Source organism: Camelina sativa, chromosome 11 (genome assembly GCF_000633955.1).
Source record: "Camelina sativa cultivar DH55 chromosome 11, Cs, whole genome shotgun sequence".
In the NCBI taxonomy this organism is placed as follows: domain Eukaryota; kingdom Viridiplantae; phylum Streptophyta; class Magnoliopsida; order Brassicales; family Brassicaceae; genus Camelina; species Camelina sativa.
The window spans coordinates 39,659,808-39,681,794 of NC_025695.1; the positions used below are offsets into that span (position 1 = coordinate 39,659,808).

The 21,987-nt window shown below is 36.3% G+C and overlaps 4 protein-coding genes and 1 pseudogene across 5 annotated transcripts; 4 read left to right on the top strand and 1 right to left on the bottom strand.

Moving 5' to 3' along the window:
- On the top strand, positions 2,664-3,567 carry LOC104725631 (oleosin 14.9 kDa). The gene is made up of 2 exons (XM_010444303.2): positions 2,664-3,066; positions 3,188-3,567. Exons 1-2 carry the CDS (start codon positions 2,765-2,767, stop codon positions 3,315-3,317), a joined length of 432 nt encoding a protein of 143 aa, XP_010442605.1. The 5' UTR covers positions 2,664-2,764; the 3' UTR covers positions 3,318-3,567.
- On the bottom strand, positions 5,492-7,716 carry LOC104725632 (ubiquinol-cytochrome-c reductase complex assembly factor 1). Its single transcript, XM_010444304.1, has 7 exons — positions 7,373-7,716; positions 6,760-6,973; positions 6,502-6,668; positions 6,279-6,403; positions 6,074-6,131; positions 5,928-5,976; positions 5,492-5,750 (listed from the first exon to the last, which is right to left on the bottom strand). Exons 1-7 carry the CDS (start codon positions 7,544-7,546, stop codon positions 5,689-5,691), a joined length of 849 nt encoding a protein of 282 aa, XP_010442606.1. The 5' UTR covers positions 7,547-7,716; the 3' UTR covers positions 5,492-5,688.
- On the top strand, positions 10,464-11,492 carry LOC104728787. The gene has a single exon (XM_010447721.1). The coding sequence runs from the start codon at positions 10,464-10,466 to the stop codon at positions 11,490-11,492; it is 1,029 nt and encodes a 342-aa protein (XP_010446023.1).
- On the top strand, positions 13,462-19,109 carry LOC104725633 (polycomb group protein EMBRYONIC FLOWER 2). Of its 2 annotated transcripts, none has more exons than XM_010444305.1 (22): positions 13,462-13,760; positions 13,858-13,954; positions 14,029-14,197; positions 14,367-14,422; positions 14,584-14,698; positions 14,803-14,962; positions 15,051-15,101; positions 15,256-15,395; positions 15,609-15,671; positions 15,763-15,884; positions 16,140-16,204; positions 16,295-16,347; positions 16,457-16,510; positions 16,594-16,653; positions 17,015-17,061; positions 17,157-17,257; positions 17,415-17,634; positions 17,786-17,834; positions 17,909-17,992; positions 18,320-18,399; positions 18,599-18,688; positions 18,784-19,109. In XM_010444305.1, exons 2-22 carry the CDS (start codon positions 13,917-13,919, stop codon positions 18,899-18,901), a joined length of 1,935 nt encoding a protein of 644 aa, XP_010442607.1. In that variant the 5' UTR covers positions 13,462-13,760; positions 13,858-13,916; the 3' UTR covers positions 18,902-19,109. The 2 variants fall into 2 exon arrangements, with proteins under 2 accessions (XP_010442607.1, XP_010442608.1); XM_010444306.2 differs by having other exon boundaries at positions 13,463-13,760; positions 14,050-14,197.
- On the top strand, positions 19,805-20,872 carry LOC104728788 (annotated as a pseudogene).

The window sequence follows — 21,987 nt, forward strand, 5'->3', positions numbered from 1 at the left end:
TTGGTGGATCCTCTGTGAGGTACCTTTCCATGTTTATGCTGGCCAAGTAGTAGCGCATCTTGTTTTGCCACGTTTTGAACCCAGCTTTGCCATCGAACTTATCTGGCATCATCCCTTGGGAAGCCGAAGGTGGTATTCCCATGTGGGTTGATCCATTACCGAACAGATTTCGGCGCACGTTTTCCATACAAGAATCGGTAAGCTTCGTGTTTTCATGTTCTTTAGCAAGACGTAGAGCTAACTCTGCAAGAGTGTCAACAGGGGTGGCTGGAACCCTAGCACCGTCAACGTTGTTACAACAGCGTAATATAAAGCAGAAATCGAATTGAGAAAAGATGCGAATTATATTAAAAATAACGAAATCATAAACGAATTACAACAGCGTAATATAAAGCAGAAAATAAATCACGGAGGCGAGATATGATATCTCTTTCCTTAATTCAATAAATCGGCCGTAAGTGCTTTCGGACAATCATGATTTATGAATCCCTGGATACAACCGATCACGAACTATTACAGTAGCACACTAGTAATAGAACTCAAGCGAACATATCTACGTTATACTCTCGAGACTACTAACTATAAGAACTTACTTGGACTAAGCAAGGGAGAGGGAGAGAGAGATCTTCAGAGGAAGGAGGCTTTATGTTTTTGAGTGTGAGAAATAATGAGAGGTTGTGCCTCTATATATAGTGGAAGGAGGGAGGTCTCAAGAAAATATTCACTGAATATTCTCGGAGTACTGCCCAAGTTGCTTGGAGTTCACACCAAGTCTTTCCAAAAAATAAATGGGTCTAAAGCTGTCCAAAAAGCCCAAAAAACCCACGGCCTATTGCCCACGTCCACGCCCAACCCGGCCCGGCCTGTCCCGCGTCCGTACTTGGCCCGCCCCGCGTCCGTGCTCGGCCCACCCCTCGTCCACGCCCAGGCTGGCCCGGTTCGGCTCGCGTGTGGGAACCTTCCCTCTTCCTTCTACACACTTTTGAAACTAGAAGAGTGTGAAAATATATATATATATATATATATATATGAGTTATATATATATATATATATGAGTGAAAAATCAGTCATATTTCCGATGTAGGATATTTCTCAAACCATCCCAAGTAGCTTACTTCACACTCTTATTTCTCATTCAAATCAACTCTGTTTTGGACATATGAGTATACCATCTTGTAGTACTCGTTACCAGCTTTCCATTGCACTATCTACCCGACAATTCCGAGCAGCTATTTGGCAGGAATTTGGCCGGAAAGTTGCCGGAAATTCATAGTCCCAAAACCTGCAATTTTCTGAAACTTGTTTCTGAAAAATTCAGTTCCAACCGAAAATAGTCCAATACGAAATATATACATAGGGAAAATTAGAATTATGAGTGTTTTGTAAGACCATCTTCAATGATTTTTCTTATTTTTTTCTCTATAATAGAGATGAGTTTTACTCCAATGATTTTTACTATTTATTCCTCTATAAAATAATATTCTTAATAGATACTATTTTTATTTTACAATTAACATCTTTTATTTATAAAAATACAAACTAACCCATTTTACTTTAACTTTTGTAACACTTTCATAAAATTATCTTTTGCAAATGGTAGACTCAATATTTTAGAGATTAACAGAACTACTTTTCAAATAATATAGTTCAACTCTATTTATAGAGGAAAAAAATAAAGTTTCTCAATATATAAAGAAAAAATTAGTAATCTCTATTATAGAAATAAAAATAGAGATGGATTGGAACAAGAATTACTCTATAATAGAGTATAGAGACAAAAATAGAAAACCATTGGAGATGCTATAAGAGAATACCCAAACCCGAATAATCGCGGCATGAATCTCACCAAATATATATAAACTCCAACCGCTAATCACCAGCTTTTGGAAGGTTCCTTCCGGCAAGGGGAGCTCTTTTTCGCCACTTAGCGAATGAAGCTTGGGTCTCACCGGATCTAAGAGCAAGGCCAATGGAAGATTCATATTTTGAGGATCTTAGATAATAATTAGAAAATGTGAGTGACTACTGACTAGTATGAAGATAAAGACAATCAAAAATAATACATACATCTTGAAATATCCTTTTGTTTTTTAATGACACATCCGACTTTGAGCTCTTAATCTCAAGAGTTTAAAAAGAAAATCAATAATTTTTCATAACAAGATGTGATGTGATCCATATCAAAACCTAACGTAAGAAAAGGTTTCAAATTAGCTTTAAAACATCCTCAACATCCCATTCGACCTTCATTTGAGTTTGCAAACAGATCCATAAACCACTTGATATGTGTCACGTCACTAGCTAGCTTTAATACTTCGCAAGCTGTTAAAGTTGAGAAACTAAGTCAGTTAAGGCTTATTCTCTCAGTGGGCTTAGTAATTTAGTGGATATTGATTCGAAACTTACTTTGCTTTGCTTCAATAGAGTTGGGGTCAATACCATATGACCAGGAAATTGTAACGTCTATCACGTGGCTTATGTCCCGGTCCCGTAGTGTCCTATTTCAAAAACAAAACGGCCAAAACGTACGTGTCTCAAAGCAGACAATCTCTACTCTCATCTACACATGCAACGGCTGCATGAAAACACTCTCGACACGTGGGTCATGTCTCAAGTGAACCACCAGCCTCTCTCACTCATCTAGCTCCTTTCATATATCTCATAGCTTTCTCGCTGCTAGTTACTACTCCAAATTCACATTACGACTTCTCTGTGTTAATTTTCTTTTGGTTTTTTTGGTTTGGAACGATCATAAAAAGAATCAATGGAGGACCAAACAAGAACACATCACGAGATGATAAGCCGAGACAGTACACAAGCCCATCCGAAGGCGAGGCAGATGGTGAAGGCAGCAACCGCGGTCACAGCCGGTGGATCACTACTAGTCCTTTCCGGCTTAACACTAGCCGGAACAGTCATCGCACTCACAGTAGCTACTCCGTTGCTCGTCATCTTTAGCCCTGTCTTGGTTCCGGCAGTAATAACCGTCACTCTCATCATCACTGGATTCCTCGCCTCTGGTGGCTTTGGCATAGCCGCCATTACCGCTTTCTCTTGGCTATACAGGTAATCTACTACACTGATACACAAAATGTGACCTACGTTTCAAACCTAGCTAACTCTGCACGGTATGTTCATTCTATGTGTAATGAATTTAAATATTGGAGAATATGGTGAATGTATTTAGGCACATGACGGGGTCAGGATCTGACAAGATAGAGAATGCTCGGATGAAGGTGGGGAGCAGAACGCAGGATACCAAGTTTGGGCAACACAACATTGGAGTCCACCAACAACAAACACAACATGCTTCTTAAAATTTGAAGGATTAAAATCTATTTCCACATTTACATTTGTCATTCATCGTTTGATCTCGTCTCTTTGTGTTTTTTTGTTTTTTGTTTTTCCAACGTTTGTGTTGTAATGTGTGACAATAACATGCAATGTATGCTGTAATCCCTTCTTTTTTTTTTTAACTTTTGCTGTGTGAGAGTCAGAGACTCAGAGTATAATGTTTTGATCCTTATATGTTTTGTTATATAGAGAGTATGGTGTTATATACGTCGACTTCATCTGGTCAAATATTAGGTAAGGTTATATGTAGTCTAGTCATGATGAGACCTCTTCAGATCGTGGAGGTTAATACTGGGAAATGGAAAATCCTTATAAATAAGATAATTATACAAAATTAACGCAGAACCTGAATCATTGCATCAACACTAAAGTATAGCAAAAATTACCAATTATGGAGTTTGACCAAGGCTAATCAAATTGTCACAGTATTATATTAATAGTGACTTGTCAAAAAATACTTATATTATTACAGTTTTATACATAGCCCGTATATACACAATTACAAATGTCATGGAGTTAGATCCTTAGATGCCCAATCTTTGAAAGGTACGTGCCATTGTTAACAGTAATATTCATTTGCTACCAAACTAGTGAAGCTTAATCAAGCATTTATATGAGCGGTTAAAATGCTTAATTCAAAACATACCATTTTTAGTCTTCAAAATCTGTCACATCATCATCTACTTTCATTTTCACTGTTCCAAAACTTTATTCCGCACCAGGGTGATGTGTGATTGTGAATTATATGTGGCGAAGTCATTAAGGACAGTAGCAACTAGCAAAGAGATCAGAAAGATATGTTTGGCATTAAGGACATAAACACAGCGTAAATTTCACAAATGATCATTGTAATCTCCTTTTCCGCAAAGCTTAAATCTTTATTCATGAGCATTTCTTCTATATGAAAGCTATGATGAGGTTGAACTACTTCGACAAAAGATATTTGTATTTTACAATTTCACTGGTTAGTGGTTACACTTACTACAAGTCACCAACTTAGATCTCCTTCAACTGGTACAATTCATTTGTTGTGCTAACCTTATATTTGTCTCGACTCAAAAGACCCGGAAAAAGATGGAGAACTAGAACGACCTGTAAAATGCAAGATTATACATGCTGAAACGCAGAGAAGTAGTAGTAAGTACTGTTTGCCTTTTGTAAAAGATCTTGAGCATTAGTAAGTCAATTAAAGTACCAATGCAATCAGATGCTCTATTCCAGTTATCTTATTGACTTTCATAGTGTTTTCATGATCATCTAGATGCTAACAACCAGCATATCCTCCTCTTTGTGTATGTTTCATTGGCTGGATATAAAAACTTATAAAAAGAGAGCAATAAATGAAAGATTGATTCGCAAAGCGCCACAGCTTCCTCTATTTCATTCAAGTCACAGGGGCTTGCTCTCCAAAGGAGTGAATGAGAAATTGCCTGAGAATATGGACTCTTTATCTGTGCATTACAAAACAGAACCATATAAGACAAGGCTTGNGTACGTGCCATTGTTAACAGTAATATTCATTTGCTACCAAACTAGTGAAGCTTAATCAAGCATTTATATGAGCGGTTAAAATGCTTAATTCAAAACATACCATTTTTAGTCTTCAAAATCTGTCACATCATCATCTACTTTCATTTTCACTGTTCCAAAACTTTATTCCGCACCAGGGTGATGTGTGATTGTGAATTATATGTGGCGAAGTCATTAAGGACAGTAGCAACTAGCAAAGAGATCAGAAAGATATGTTTGGCATTAAGGACATAAACACAGCGTAAATTTCACAAATGATCATTGTAATCTCCTTTTCCGCAAAGCTTAAATCTTTATTCATGAGCATTTCTTCTATATGAAAGCTATGATGAGGTTGAACTACTTCGACAAAAGATATTTGTATTTTACAATTTCACTGGTTAGTGGTTACACTTACTACAAGTCACCAACTTAGATCTCCTTCAACTGGTACAATTCATTTGTTGTGCTAACCTTATATTTGTCTCGACTCAAAAGACCCGGAAAAAGATGGAGAACTAGAACGACCTGTAAAATGCAAGATTATACATGCTGAAACGCAGAGAAGTAGTAGTAAGTACTGTTTGCCTTTTGTAAAAGATCTTGAGCATTAGTAAGTCAATTAAAGTACCAATGCAATCAGATGCTCTATTCCAGTTATCTTATTGACTTTCATAGTGTTTTCATGATCATCTAGATGCTAACAACCAGCATATCCTCCTCTTTGTGTATGTTTCATTGGCTGGATATAAAAACTTATAAAAAGAGAGCAATAAATGAAAGATTGATTCGCAAAGCGCCACAGCTTCCTCTATTTCATTCAAGTCACAGGGGCTTGCTCTCCAAAGGAGTGAATGAGAAATTGCCTGAGAATATGGACTCTTTATCTGTGCATTACAAAACAGAACCATATAAGACAAGGCTTGTCTATTCGAGTGCAAGTGCGAGTAACAGAATGGAGATATGCCAACTAAAGCTTCTCAGTTTACAAAAAAACACAAAAATTGATTTGTATGTTGCAATTGAGAAAGCACTATAAGAGAATGGGAGGCTAGTGTATGCACCTGTTAAAGATAAAGAACCAAGTTCTCTCCGGACATATCTTGCCATTGCCTGAAACATACAAGCAATCAAAACTTTAACACATAGCCTAAACTTGTATGTCAGTGCGTGCGTATTTGTGAGAGAGATAGAGTGGAGAAAAGCCTGCCTGTGCTGCTTTTAAATCCGTGTTATCAGGTGTTGTTCCATCATCAGAAAATACGTTCCTACAATCCAATTCCATCATACGTTCTGTGAAAAATCTTTCATCTATGGCTGCCACAATATATACATTCAACCCGGACAAATTTTCCTTTTCCAGTGTAATTTTCAGCGAGTTCAATGCATGAAGCACATCAATATTGAAGCTTTACCTCCACAATTTGATTTGTAGTTCATTTGGTTTAGCTTCTGGAAGTAGCGCCGCGTCATAGGCAACAACATTTCCATAAAATATCCGCTCCAACTCCTTCATCCACTTGGCCAACAGCAAGTTAACCTGCAATTTCAAGAATAGGGATTAAGACCATCTTAATTATAAGGAATCTAAGAAAATAAGATTTGTGTAGGAAACAACAGTATAGGTGTAGCACGTACCCCAGCTTTAGATACCCTGAGTTCCACATCATGATTGTAGATCTCATAGACATATTGACCAAGGTCAACACCTTCTTGTCCATCTTCCTTCAAGCGGCGTAAAACAAGCCACATATGAAGTACAAGCAGCGAAAATGTAATTTTAAATGTTTTCTCCAAGTTGAAAACTGCAGCAAAGACAATCACCAGATTATATAAACAACATTCTATTTGCAAATCAAAATTTAAACAAAACATATCTCCAGTGTCCTGTAATACCATCATAGATTGCTGGTTTGTCAACTTGTGCAATGATCCGCTTGTAGATCACGTTAGCCCCACGGATTGACATGCTCTGTTTGCTATAGAACATCATCATCTTTAGTATGAAACGACGGATCCCAACATAGTCTGGTTCATCAATTCTGAGAGGAGAGTCTTTGGGTATAGCCAACGAACATGGCTTTGACAAAAACATCTTATCCAAGTTTACCTGTCATCGAACATAGAACAAATACATTTCGTTAAAGAAGACAAACACGATATCCAAAACAAAACAGTTGAAGAAAGAGCATGATTCTAAACCACAAATCTATATACTAAGAAAAACTCCAACAGCGAAAAGGGATGAATCCAAATCAATCCTCGTTACAAGTAAAGTCGTAAATCAATGCAACAAACCCCACAACATGGTAAAGAAAATGGAGAAGCAGAAGTAACTCTAGTCCCCGATTCAGAGAGCAATTAGATTAAACTAGAACCAATAGGTATCAAATTTTAGCTTTTAACTTGTTGGAATCCTACAATGACATAAACATCACTACAAATTAAGCTAGTTTCTAACTAAAAACGAGATCTTTTAAAATGGGTAAAGCAAATTTGGATCACATACCAAAGATTTGCGAGGGAAATCCTTGTGCAGAGGAGGATCAGACGCCGTCTCCGCCGGAGCAACAGTGGCGTACCCATATCTCGAGAAAAAGGAGAGATTTTTCATCGGTCCATTTGTGGTTAAAGATCGAAGCTTTGAAGTTTGAGTAACGAGTCGACCTAATCTGGGCAACATTTTGAGAAAACCCTTGTGATTGATTTTGTACGAAGAGGAATCAGAGGAGAGATTGAATGAGAGAGAGTAAGATCGAATCGTAAAACCCTAAGACGAAAAACCCTCTCTCTCTCTCCCAACTCCTGTGCGTGATTGAATTTGATGATGAGGCTCGCTACTCGTCCACGTTAGCGCTTATTCGACCAGGTATCTAACTTACGCCGTCACACGAAACGGGAAGCCTCAGTCAAAAAGCAAAAACAAACAAAAAAAAAAATTACCGAGAACAAACGCATTCGGATCGATAGACTCAAACGTCAAAACGGTAAAATGATGGTGTAATTTTTTATTTTTGGTGTATTTTGCTTTTGATAAAGTCGAAGAAATGATGGTCTGGAAAAACATTATTATCATCATCCTTTTTATGAGAGAGAAGTATTAAAAGATGTTGTTGTCTGGAAAAAAACAAAAACTAAAATATGTTATTCACAAAATTCACATCATTTAAAAAAAATAAAAATTTAATTCACGTCTTTTAAGTTGGTGAAGTATTTTGGACGAAAAAGTAGTATTTATTAATAAAGGTATATGTGATGAGATTTTGTTTGTTCAAACATTTGGTTACAACTTACATGATTCCTTTGCATGACAAACGATAAGCATATGCTAATGGCAGCCTAATGCTTTCACATTCATATTGATTCTTTATAATCTTCCTAGAATATATAAGTTTTTTTTTTTTTTTTAGTTGGGGAATGGTGATTCCTGAATATATCTTCCTTTGACTCTACGAATTTTAGTTTTAACAAGGCAAAAGTATTGTTGGAATTTTACAAAATATGATAAAAAAAATATGTAGTGAGATATCTGGTTATTATGACTAATGCTTAGTTATTGTTTACACATTCAAAAGAATTTTAGGATAAAGAGAGTGCTTAGCTATATATCCGATGCCCTTCTTATATCTCATCACTCTGACAGATTATATTTGATCGAAAACACTAACATTCAATTTAATTAAAATTTATCGCATGTTTGTTTGCTCCTAAGAAACAAAGCTTTCTTTAATCATGAACATATTAACCAGACCTTAAATCTGAACCCAATCCAAAATAGGTTATTTCGGTTTGAATTTGGATGATATATAATACCTGATCAGATTGAATAACTTTAAAATTCAGATACGAAAGAAAGTAAATATTGTTTTTCTTCGTTAAGTGTGTCTCTAATTTTCCTCACAGAAGAGGAGAAGAGGAGAAGAGCTCACCTCTCTGCAGCTTGCAAGAGAGGTGTGTATTCAACACATTTATTAGTACATCATAAACCATTTTGTCATTTTAGTTTTTATGTTTTAGTATGAAAACATTAAATATGTATATATATTCTAAAATTCTTAATCGCTTTTTTATTTATTACCCAGATCAGTTTTACGATAAACATGATGATCAAATCTAAAAAAAAGTGATAGTTTCTGGAGTTTGAGGAGTGAATGAGATTGGAGGCGGAGATAAATATGAATCATATCATATGATTTGCGATAGATATTTGTGATTTGGTAGGAGATTTGAAGGATTTGGTTATTGAGTAGTGATTATGGATGAACAAAGCTGGATTTCTGACTAAAGAAGAGGGAGGTAGAAAGATAAAATATAGGAGATTTTTTTTTTTGTTTGAAAGGCACCCAATTCAAATCCGATCCGATAATATAAAATAATACCGAACAGATTCTATATCTCTACACCCGAAAACTCAAACATCCAAATATAAATCTGATTGAGTATCCGAATGCGCAAAGCTAGTTTTGTTGTTGAGCTCGTTAATAACGAAGCTTTTCTTTGTAGTTGTGCATATACTTTTCTTAAACTTCCTGAAGCTAATCATATACTTTTTCCACGTATTAATATAATAGTTTTAATTAAAAACCATTAAGTATCTAATTTGGATTAGGAACAATGTAGTGTGGTTTTGGATATCCTCAAGCAATATGAGGGAGTTTCGGGGCAACAGATAAATTTCACGAAATCTTCGATCCAGTTTGGTCATACTATTGACGACTGGGTCCGGTCGGAGATGCAGGGGGTCCTTGGGATAACAAACTTGGGTGGTATGGGGTCGTACTTAGGGATTCCTGAGAGTTTGGGAGGATCCAAAACGAAGGTTTTTTCTTATGTTAGAGACCGGCTGCAGAGCCGGACAACGGGCTGGTCGGCCAAATTATTGTCCAAAGGGGGTAAGGAGGTGATGATCAAGTCTGTTGCGACGGCTGTCCCTACATTTGTGATGTCTTGTTATCGTTTGCCAAAAACAATAACATCCAAGCTTACTAGTGCAGTGGCGAAGTTTTGGTGGAGTTCTAATGGTCAGTCTGGGGGTATGCATTGGATTGCCTGGGAGAAGCTTTGCTGTAGCAANATGTAGCAAGCAGATGGGTGGTATGGGCTTCAGGAATGTTGATGATTTTAACACGGCTTTGTTGGCTAAACAATTATGGCGACTGATTGAGGTTCCGAACTCACTGTTTGTCAGGGTTTTCAAAAGTCGGTATTACCGGAATTCCAATCCTATGGACCCAATACGGTCCTATTCTCCTTCCTATGGGTGGATTAGTATCATATCTGCTCGATCTTTGGTAAACAAAGGGCTCATTAAACGGGTTGGCTCAGGCGACACCATTTTTGTATGGACTGATCCTTAGGTTCCAGCTCAATTCCCAAGACCAGCTTTAAGTAACGGTCCGTTTAAGGACCCAACTCTCCGTTTGACTCAGTTCATGGATACTCACACGAATACTTGGCTTAGAGATCGGCTCGTTGAGCATTTCGATCTTGTGGATGTCGCCTTGATAGCGGTTATTCCCTTCAGCAGTCTCCCGATGGCAGACTCTTTAGGGTAGCATTTTACAAAATCTGGTAAATATTCGGTTAAGTCAGGGTATGCAATGGCACGTCTGGGTGTTCCTAACACTTTCCAGGCTCATGGGTGTGGCCCAGAGATTACCCCTCTTCTTGCTAAGGTTTGGCGGGTTACTTGTCCACCAAAAGTTAAACATTTCATGTGGCAAGTTTTAACGGGCAGTATTTCGGTGTCTGCTAATTTGCGACGGCGGGGCATAGACTGTGATGTTGGATGTATGAGGTGTGGGGCGGATGTGGAGACTATTAATCATGTTATTTTCGTGTGTCCGCCAGCCCGCCAGGTATGGGCTTTGTCCCATGTACCTGTGGGGCCTCAACACTTTCCGACGGACTCTATTTATGTTAATGTAGATCATTTTCTGGGTTCTACGAATCCGGGTTCTCAGATAGAGATTTTCCCTTGGCTAATGTGGTATATATGGAAAGTGAGGAATGCTTGTGTGTTTGAGAATCAGACGGAACGACCGGATGACATTGTGCGCGTAGCGCAAGGGGAAGCGTCCTCTTGGCTAAAAGCTCAGGTGGAAGACGAGGGTGAGGAGGTTATCTCCTCCCCTGTGGTTCCTACTTCTCGGTTACAAGGGCGTCTCTCCCCCCTTCCACTGGTTTACTGCGGTTATCGATGCTTTGTTGATGGCTCTTGGAAAGAGACCGATGTTTTTGCAGGTGCAAGATGGTTTTGTACTTCTTCGCAAGGATCATCACCTTTTCTAGGAGCTACCAATTACCGGCGCAGTCTATCTCCGTTACATGCCGAAGTAGAAGCTTTCAGTTGGGCGATGCGGTGCATGATTGGCCACAATTTCCGCGATGTGGCTTTCTTTACGGACAGCTTGGATCTGGTGAAGATGGTGTCTTCCCCTCGTGACTGGCCGGCCTTTGCAACTTATTTGGATGGAATCAAGACGGATCGAGAGGAGTTTTCTTCTTTCTCTTTATTTCATATTTTTCGTAATGCAAATACTAAAACGGATTCTTTGGCACGCCAAGCGCGCTTATCTCCGCATCTTGTTTTGTTTGTAAACAACTTTCCTTCAAATTGGCTTATTTGAGCTGATTCTTTTGTTGACAAAAAAAAAATATCTAATTCGGATTAAATGTAACCACTAACACATGACTTAATGAAATCATTCAATCATGTAATATTAGACTATTATATTATATTAGATATCATTGTAAGAGTCTGATTATTTGTTTTGTTTACCATTTTAGTCAATTTTGCTCCAACCCATCTTCACTTCTATCTGCAAAATATAGATCTCTATTTTTGGAGACATTTATTTATATTCTACACTAAAATTTGGAAATCTCCATTTTTAAATCTAAAACTAAAATTTAACCCATGGTACACCATGAGACCATTATTTAGTTTCATTTATAATAATGTTAGATTTTTACGATATTTAATTTAGTAATAAAATTACCTAATATTTAATCTTTTATATTTTAATCTGTGGCACAATTATTCTTAATATATTATTATTTTTATCAAGATAAAACACTATGAAATATTACTGTATATATAATGTGTAACTAATAAGAATAATATTTTGTATTTATTTAAGAGAATACTATTATTTTTTGTATAATGTATAATTATTTAATTTATTTGATTGTTTGGACACATATATAGAAAACAAATTTGCAATTAATAAGGAATTAGGTAGAATTAATTAGTTTCTATAAAAAAAATTTGATTTAATCAATTTATCATATTTCACTTATTGCAATTTAGTGCAATTTTGTAGGAACTAAAATTGTAAATATCCATAACTAAAAGGGTATAATACAAAATATACTTTAAAAATGTTAATATAGATGGAATAGGGTTAGAAAAAATCCATCTCCAAAATGGAGTTGGAGATGCTCATCTTAAACTGTTTTCAATTTTGTTTATATCTAACACGTTACTAGAGTATACTTATTCTTTACATCTTTGTAATACTTTGTTTAATATATATTTTATATTATTTTCAATCTTATTTTATTTCTAACGCGTTACTAATATACATATTCTTTTTAAATTTTATATTTTTACATAAAAAATTTACATGTGCTTTAGAATTGTTCCTGATTTACTACTTCATTTGGTTTAATAGTCTTTATAATTTACATCTGGTTTTGTAATTAATGTTTCAATTAAGTAAACCAGTCTATTTGTATTTTGTAGAAAACTCGAATCAATCAAATAACAAAATCTTCTTCAATCTTTCATCTCGCTATATCAGATCATCAACAACTTCCACCATGAAATCTCTCTTCTTCTTAAGCGATCCGACAATAAAGAAAAGCAAGTATAAACATCCAATTAACTGCATGTCAAACCTCATCAGTAAAGGTAAGAAACAACAGCAAGAGCTTGCATTGATTTACTCTCTGGCAGCTCATATGAGAAATCAACATACACACGCATCAAAAAGGCAAATATGTTGACACCAATATTAAAAAGGCACATAAGACAGTACCTCATTACAATACTAAGCAAAAATATCTATCATATATATATATATATACATGGTCACTTCAATAGAATGGGACAGCAGCAGCTTCATTGTAACAACCAAACAGAATGAGAATCTGTCCCCTCTGAGCATCTGTATTAATCACACAATCGGAAGCTTGCAAAATCGTTTTGAAATCGAGTAAACCAATTTTTTCCATCTCAACCAAAAGCCTGCACAAATAATATTTTGTATTAGTGTTTCCTAGCACGAAATTTTCATGATACAGAAATCTAATATGTGCTGATCAAATAAAAATGTTTAGTGTCCACAATAAAAATTCAATTACTGTTTTTAGTTATAGAAAAAAAATAACTAATTAAAAAACCAAAAAAAAAATAATCATTAAAATAAAAAAGGTGTCTGTAAAAATTTATCACGTGAGAGAGAGACAGAGTTGGTAAAGATTTTTTAAGACATGGTTTTTTTACGTTATTTTCGTCTCTTTAGAGGAAAAACCAAAAAAAATAATTAATTTAATTACAGTCATTTCTATATCTCACCTCAACAAAAACAAATTACACTTCTCCAAACCGAAACGCTCTCTTTATCTCCCTTTCTTTCTCTCAAGCTGTCATAGTCGCTCGCCTCTGTCTTGAAGATAAATTTTCACAATTAGGGTTCTTCTACCCTTTGAGCTTTTTTTAACTGTTCCATCTCTGTTCTCTAAAATATATATCTTCATCTTCTCCTTCGATTCGGAGATCTCTTATCAAAAAAATTCTTGAATCTGTTCTTCACATCTCAAGCGGCAAATTCGTTCTCAGATTTGATCGACCTCCTTTATTATTATTAGCTCAATCAATCCCCCAGCTTTGGGTTAGTTAGTCCCATAAGACTTTTTTTTTTTTTGTTTCTGGGTTTTTTTTTGTGTGGTCACTGTTCAAATGATGATACTCATTGTTCTCTTAAACAGGTGATGATGGTGATTCAGGGTTTGGTATTGTTGTACTCTAGGCTCTCGTAGCGGCGAGAATGCCAGGCATTCCTCTCATCACTCGTGAATCCTCTTCGTATGTCTCTTTATTTTTTATGTTTTCATCTTTGATTGAAGAAAAAAAAACAAATCTTTACCCCTACAAATAAGTTTGGTGGTGATTAATCACAGTTGTTCAAGAAGCACAGAGCAGATGTGCCATGAAGACTCCCGTGTGCGTATTTCTGAAGAGGAGGAGGTTGCTGCTGAAGAGAGCCTCGCTGCCTATTGCAAGCCTGTTGAACTCTACAACATCCTTCAGCGCCGTGCTCTTAGGAATGTATGTCTCTTTCTTTATTTCTTTCTTTCTTTCTTTACCTCTCTTGTTATGAGTAAAAGGATATAGCTTTACAAGTATTGCTCTACTTCCTTCCCATGGAAGTCTAGTTTTATGTTTACTTCATTTGCTATGCAGTCCTAACCATTTTCTCTCTTTGTCTCTTGTGTAGCCCTTGTTTCTTCAGCGATGTTTGCATTATAAGATTGAGGCCAAACATAAAAGGAGGTAACTTTTTTCTTTTTTTCTGATCAGAATCTCTCCATAAAGTTTATTTGACTATACCTCAATAATTCATTCCAGACAATGCATGCTTTCAAGTTTTTGGGAAGAAGATTTTGAGACTTTACCCACTGGTGGATTGTAATCAATATATTACTGCTGTGCAGAATTCAAATGACGGTGTTTCTCTCGGGGACTATAGATGCTGGTGTACAAACTCAAAAGTTGTTCCCTCTGTATATTTTGCTGGCTAGACTCGTTTCCCCTAAGCCTGTCGCTGAGGTAGGAGTTTGAACCTCAGGCGTAAATTTGGATTGATCTTTATTCTTTGTTACTTACCTTTCCATTGCTAACATTTTTTTTTTTTTGAAATTCTCAAATTATAGTATTCTGCAGTATATAGGTTCAGTCGAGCATGTATCTTAACTGGTGGCCTGGGAGTTGATGGAGTTAGTCAAGCCCAAGCCAACTTTCTTCTCCCTGATATGAACAGACTCGCGTTGGAGTCAAAATCAGGATCACTCGCTATCTTGTTTATCAGCTTTGGTGATTAAGATTAATTGGTGTATATTATTATTTAAAGACATTCATATAGTATTCAGATAACGTGATCAAATTATTTTCTTTCTTGTAGCTGGTGCGCAAAATTCTCAATTTGGCATTGATTCAGGCAAGATTCATTCAGGTATTTCCTTTTCTTCAATGATATTACATTTTATTGTACAAACTACAAAGTGGTGGCATACCAATTTTCCTTGTCATAGTATGGATCCTGGGACTCCTGTTATAAGTGTTCATGAAATTCTCTTTCTTCATAAACTCTTTTTTTTTCCTGGCAGGAAATATAGGAGGACATTGCTTATGGAGCAAAATACCTCTGCAATCGCTCTATGCCTCGTGGCAGAAATCTCCAAACATGGACTTGGGACAGAGAGTAGACTCAGTCTCTCTTGTTGAAATGCAGCCTTGCTTCATAAAGGTAAAGACTATTGCCTAAATCTGCCCTTATGATCTATGATTCTTTGTTCCTTTAGTGAACTGAAATGTGGACTCTGGATTGAACTTTTTTTCATGTAATTTAAAATTGTAAATTGGAAGTAATTTCATACGTGAATATTATTTTGGCTGCTAGTTTTCAGTGTGGATTGTTATTTAAATTGAAATTTTCAGAATAACTTATCCGTTGTTGCAGCTAAAGTCTATGAGTGAGGAAAAGTGTGTCTCGATTCAGGTGCCCAGCAATCCCCTCACCTCGGTAACTTTACACACTTTGCTATACTTCCATCCATTATTTTGAAAATATTATGTAAATGTTTACTTATAATTCTTATACTTCTTATTTGAAGAGCTCGCCGCAGCAAGTGCAAGTCGCCATATCTGCAGAAGAGGTTGGGGCAACAGAAAAATCTCCGTATAGTTCATTTTCATATAATGACATCTCTTCCTCTTCGTTGTTGCAAATTATCAGGTAATCTTCAGTTTAGTCTACAATCCTTTTTCTTCGCTTTCAGCTTTCTTGCCTCATCACTTATAATGTCTTCTAATTTTATAAAATCTATTGACCTGTCTGCTCTCTCCCTTAGTCTATGGCTGTCAGTTTTCTTGATTGCGACTGCCCTTCCTCTAATGAAATATATATAATTGTCAGTTTACAAGTTGTTACGTACAACATATAATGTCTATCTCTTCATGTTGATTCTAAACCTCAACATTCATTGCATAGGTTGAGAACACGGAATGTAGTTTTCAATTACAGATACTATAACAACAAATTGCAGAGGACTGAAGGTAACTTAGTATCATCCCTAACCTGTTTCATACATATATATGTTTTATTTTGGTTCACTAATATATATTAATTTGCTATGTGTCTTGCAGTAACTGAAGACTTTTCTTGTCCATTCTGCTTAGTAAAATGTGCCAGTTTCAAGGTGGACTTTCATTTCTTTTGTCATTCATACCTATCAGTCAAAGATACAGCTGTAGTAACTAGTCTTTGGAGTGATGCAATCTTTTCTTTTGTTCCCAATCATGTTGTAGGGCCTGAGATACCACTTGCCATCAACCCATGATCTCTTCAATTTCGAGTTTTGGGTTTGTAACTTCAAAATTCAGTTAAGCTGTTTGCTCAATTATTATTTTGTGGGTGCCACTAATCTGCTCTACTTGGTTTTTAGGTAACTGAAGAATATCAGGCTGTAAATGTCTCCCTCAAGACAGAGACAATGATTTCCGAGGTTGGAGCATTTTGTTTGTTTGATCATTAGTTTCTCTGCTGTAGATCTTATAGGCTGTAACAGTATCATTTTTCATTAAAACTAATATCCTCCATCTATTGTTGACATTTGCGTGGTTAAATAAAGGAACTTGAATGTTTCGTTGCTATTTGTCACACTATGATCCTTGCTATTGTCCTTAATGACGTCAAATAGAATTAAAAATCCCAATAACACCGCTGTGGCTGTTAACTTTTGTGGCCAAAGCTCGACTATAGAATAAAGTCCTCGATTATATAGGAGGTGTTTGTAGATTTTCCAATTTGATGTTTACTCTTGGCATAGTTTTCTATATAAATGTTCGCAAAATAAATCTACGCAGATTAATGAGGACGACGTTGACCCCAAGCAGCAAACATTCTTTTTTTCGTAAGTTATCTGGCCTATTATGTTGCCTTGAATTTTCTTACTAGCATTTGACATTCAGTCTTCCAGACCATAAAGAATTCTTCAATATATGACAGTTCAAAAAAATTCAGACGGAGGAGGCAAAAGAGTCAGGTACGGAGCTCAAGGCAAGGGCCTCATCTTGGACTAGGTTGCGAGGTGCTGGACAAGACTGATGGTATGTGTTTTGACTGAAATGATAGTTACTTTTGTAGTATCGCCTTCTTTTGCTATGAGAGCCTGTCTTAGTTTTATAATTTACAAGTAATTTTCATTTTTATGTGCGTTCGACAACATTGGATCATTTGTCACAGATTTTAACTTATTATTTTCAGATGCTCATTCTGCTAGAACTGAGAAGAGCCGAATACCACCTGGAAAGCATTATGAAAGAATTGGAGGTGTTGAGTCTGGTCAAAGAGTTCCTCCTGGCACGAGTCCTGCAGATGTGCAATCATGTGGTGATCCAGATTATGTCCAGTCGATAGCTGGAAGTACAATGTTGCAGTTTGCAAAAACGAGGAAACTATCTATAGAACGGTCGGACTTGAGGAAGTATGTTTGACTCTGCTGTCGTTCTCTCGTCTTTGATCTTCATTGAACTACATATGATTCATGCTTGGAACTTTCTGTCCATGTTTCTTTACAAATAGCTTGCTAATCCCAAATGATGTGACCGAGTTTTTCAAATTTTTTTCTCCTCCAGCCGTAGCCTCCTTCAGAAGAGACAGTTCTTTCACTCTCATCGAGCTCAGGTGATCTATTGTTTTTAGGTCTCTTGCTTATGAAGCTTGTATTGATTTTGACTTTACTATGTGTATAATCACAGCCCATGGCTCTGGAACAAGTACTTTCTGACCGAGATAGTGAAGATGAAGTTGATGATGATGTGGCAGATTTTGAAGACAGAAGGGTATGTTTTAGAATATAACATGTTTACAGTCTGATGTGCTCTATAAAGCTCAGTAGTTTGGTAGATTATGTTTCGTGTGAAAGTGAAAGGAATATTGAAGACTAGGCATGGGTAAACGTTCTATAGGAGCAAAATTGTTATGGTAGAGAGTTGAATAGGAAATATGTGAGCAAGTATAACCAAATCAATGTGCTTATATAATAGTATTTGTTTAAAGTCGCAGTGTTTTAGTTTGTTTTCGGTTCTAACACATTTTGTCTGATTTTCTACTAGTCAAGAGTGAATAATCTTCCTTCCTTTTACTATTTGTAACTTCTTTTTCTTCAGATGCTGGATGATTTTGTTGATGTGACGAAGGATGAGAAGCAGATGATGCACATGTGGAACTCGTTTGTGAGGAAGCAGCGGTATGTTTTATATCTTTTCAGTACATGTGATGTTGAGTTAACATTATACAAATTTAGAGTCACATGTTATGATGGTTTGTGGACGTTCCTACACGAGTTCTACTGGTAAAATAAAAATGAACGATTAGATAACATCAGCTTCCCTGTTCACTGACTCGTTATAAGCATTAGCTTGACACTGGTTTTGGACCATTCGCAGGGTATTGGCAGATGGTCACATTCCATGGGCATGTGAGGCATTCTCAAGATTACATGGACCCATCATGGTTCGAACACCGCACTTGATTTGGTAACTTGACTCTCATTTACTCCATTGTTTTTTTTCAAGTGTTTCCAGAGAAAGTTGTTTTTGTTGATAAAGGTGACTTTTTTTTTTGTGTGTAGGTGCTGGAGAGTGTTTATGGTGAAACTGTGGAACCATGGCCTTCTTGACGCCCGAACCATGAACAACTGTAATACCTTTCTCGAACAGCTCCAAATTGAAAACCCAAGAAACCATTAATTTAAGTAGAAAAACAAAGAAAGAAGGGAGAGAAAAGAAGAGTTTTGGGGGTCTTATTTAACTACTTTTGGTGTTGAGGAGCATATTTATGCATGACTTGTCCTCTCTTTTTTATAATTGTGTACATTGGCTCTCATCTTTGACCTTTGTTCTTCGACAAATGCTGGCATGCTGCTTATACATGTTCCTTATTGATTTAGGATTTCTATTGGTTCAGGAAGTTACAACATTGAAAACAGGATCAAAACAATTTCATTTAAATGAAATCAAAGCACTAATTAGCTGAATTAATTCTCTACAATGTATAAATATAGGAGCCATAGGTATGATGGGGGAATCTTTTTCAATCATTGGGGAATACAAGAACACTTTGCCCTGATACATTTTATACAATATACTCTCTCCATTTCAAAATATAGGATGTTTTAACTAAAACACGCATATTAATAAGTTTTTACTTTTAACAAGTTCAACCAATCAGAAACAATACTGCATAATATAAAATACTAAAGTAATCTAAAAGTTGGATAGAAACTTGAAAACATCTTATATTATGAAACAAAAAACTTCTCTAAAACATCTTATATTTTGAAACAGAGGAAGTACAATTTAAACTTTGGAACAAGCAAAATACCTATCAATTATGTTATGACTTTAGTTCTTTGAGAGTTTTAACCCACAAATACTAATCCATATTGAGTGTCCCGATCCGGTGGACGGTGCCCACAAATATTATCCATACTTTATGAACTAAACCAATCTTTACTCCAATGTATTGGTTTTTCTATTGCTGATCATGTCAGAGCTTAAGTATTTTGGTTTTTACCTAGTTACAGTATTGAAAAAAATTAACGAGTATACACGGGGCCGCATATATTTGTCGAACTTGAACCGTGTATACTCATGCCGTCAATGTGGTCCTCGGCAAAGAGGAGGAAGGCAACACTTGCGATCAAGAAGAAGAAGCTGTCGCAATCGAACCCAAATCTGTCACTTCCCGATGATTTGATATTGAGCATCTTCGCACGAATCTCAAGATTGTACTATCCGACTATCTCCCTCGTCTCCAAGAGCTTTCGATTTCTCCTAGCTTCACCGGATCTTTACAAGGCTCGATCACTCTTAGGCCGCAACGAGACTTGTCTCTACGTGTGCTTTCATTTTTTTCCTGGCCCTAAACCACATTGGTTCACGCTATGCCGGAAACCTGATCGAACCCTAACCAATGACACAAGTAAGATGAAGAAGTCAGGAAGTGGGTATGTTTTTGCTACTGTCCCATTTCCCCATTCTCCTCCTCCTCATGCAAAATCTTCGAGTCTCGTGGTGGTTGGCTCTGATATCTACAACATTGGCGGATCTGATGGATCCTTAAGTGTCTCGATTCTTGATTGCTTGTCTCACATGTGGCGCGAGGCTCCAAGCTTGCAGGTGAAGCTACTGTCACTTTCTGCTAGCGTCCTTGACAGATCAAAGATATATGTAGCAGGAAGATGCAAAGATGGCAATGGCTACTCCAATTCTTTCAAGAACTTGTGTGAGGTGTTCGACACAAGAACACAAGTTTGGGATGCTGAGCCCATTTCTTGCAGCGAGACGAAATGCGACTTTTACAAATGTGAAAGCGCATGTGTTGATGGAAAGTTCCACGTGGTGACGGCTCCTCACGGGGAGATAGTTGCTTACGATTCCAAGGAAGGTAGATGGGACCAAGTTGGACGAGAGATGGGTGAAATTATGATTTCTGATTCTTATTGTGAGATAGAAAATGTTTTGTACCATGCTGATCCCAGAGCGTTCAAGTGGTATGATAATGAGATGAGAAAGTGGAAAAAATTGTGGGGTTTGGTAGGACTACCTAGAATCCCTCTCCTGTGTTCTGTTATATTGGCTGATTATGGTGGAAAGATAACAGTTTTGTGAGATGATGATTCCTCTTCCTGTAGACCTGGTGGAAAATACGAGAAATGATTTGGTGTAGAAACTAGGTTTCTACAATGCATTTGTTTAAGGGGAAACAAATTCAATGAAGCTATTTCTCAAAAAACTCAATCAGAACTAGAAATTAGAAAAGGGGTTTGGATCTCCTAAAGTTCAATTTAGGGTTTTGCTCAAGAATAATGAAGAACTAGGTTTTTGTCTTTATTGCTCGATGCTTTACAAAGGGAGGGACTCCCCCTCTATATACTCTTTACAAGATTACAAAATATATTAACTTTCCTTATAACTTTAACCAAAATTCGGAAAGTTTCTTCTTTCTCGCCAGGTCGGTCTAAAGGCGAACTGGGAAGTCGGCTCTTCATCCTTGGGGCTGGGCTCTCCGATCTGACTGGGCTTCAAGGCGCCCACCTAAACTATCTTTAGACCGGATTCTCGGTTAAATGACTGATTTATGTTTCTGGTTTAAACCGGTATGACGGGGGTGCTAAATCCCGCACCAACATTTGGTGTACGGTGATTACGGTTGAAAGGCCCCATAATGGTGATACTAGATTAGGATCCGTGCTTTGAAATTCCTTTTATTTATATTATAATTTTATAATAAAATATAATTTATATGATTATTTTTAAAAGTTTTTTGGATAAAACATTATGCGATAAAATCATATGCGAAATAGAATAACTTGAAAAAATACCTATTTTGTAAGTTTTATATTGTTAATTTTGTAATTTTATGTATGAGAAATGGTTATGTTTATTGTTTATTTTTATTTTAATTATTGAATATGTTTGGTGAAAGTTTTTTAATATGACCCGTGCTTAGGTAGGATTTTATTTTCAGTTGCACAATAAGATTTTGAGAATCACGATTAAATGTGATAAATTGTCAAGATTTTATTCCTTTTTACGTCTAAGAATATATTTTTATGCCTAACAGTATATATTTTGTAACAATACATGGAATACTAAAGATTTTATTTAAAAACTTGTATAAATCATTGGAATATTCTCTAAGAAGAAATTTTTTTTGTAACCAACTTATATTTAATGTATAACCTATTTTGTAACCAACTTATAAAAATTATATAGTCTAAAAAAAAGTTGTGTACTTCGGTTTTATTATATAAGGGATATGGGGAAAAAGT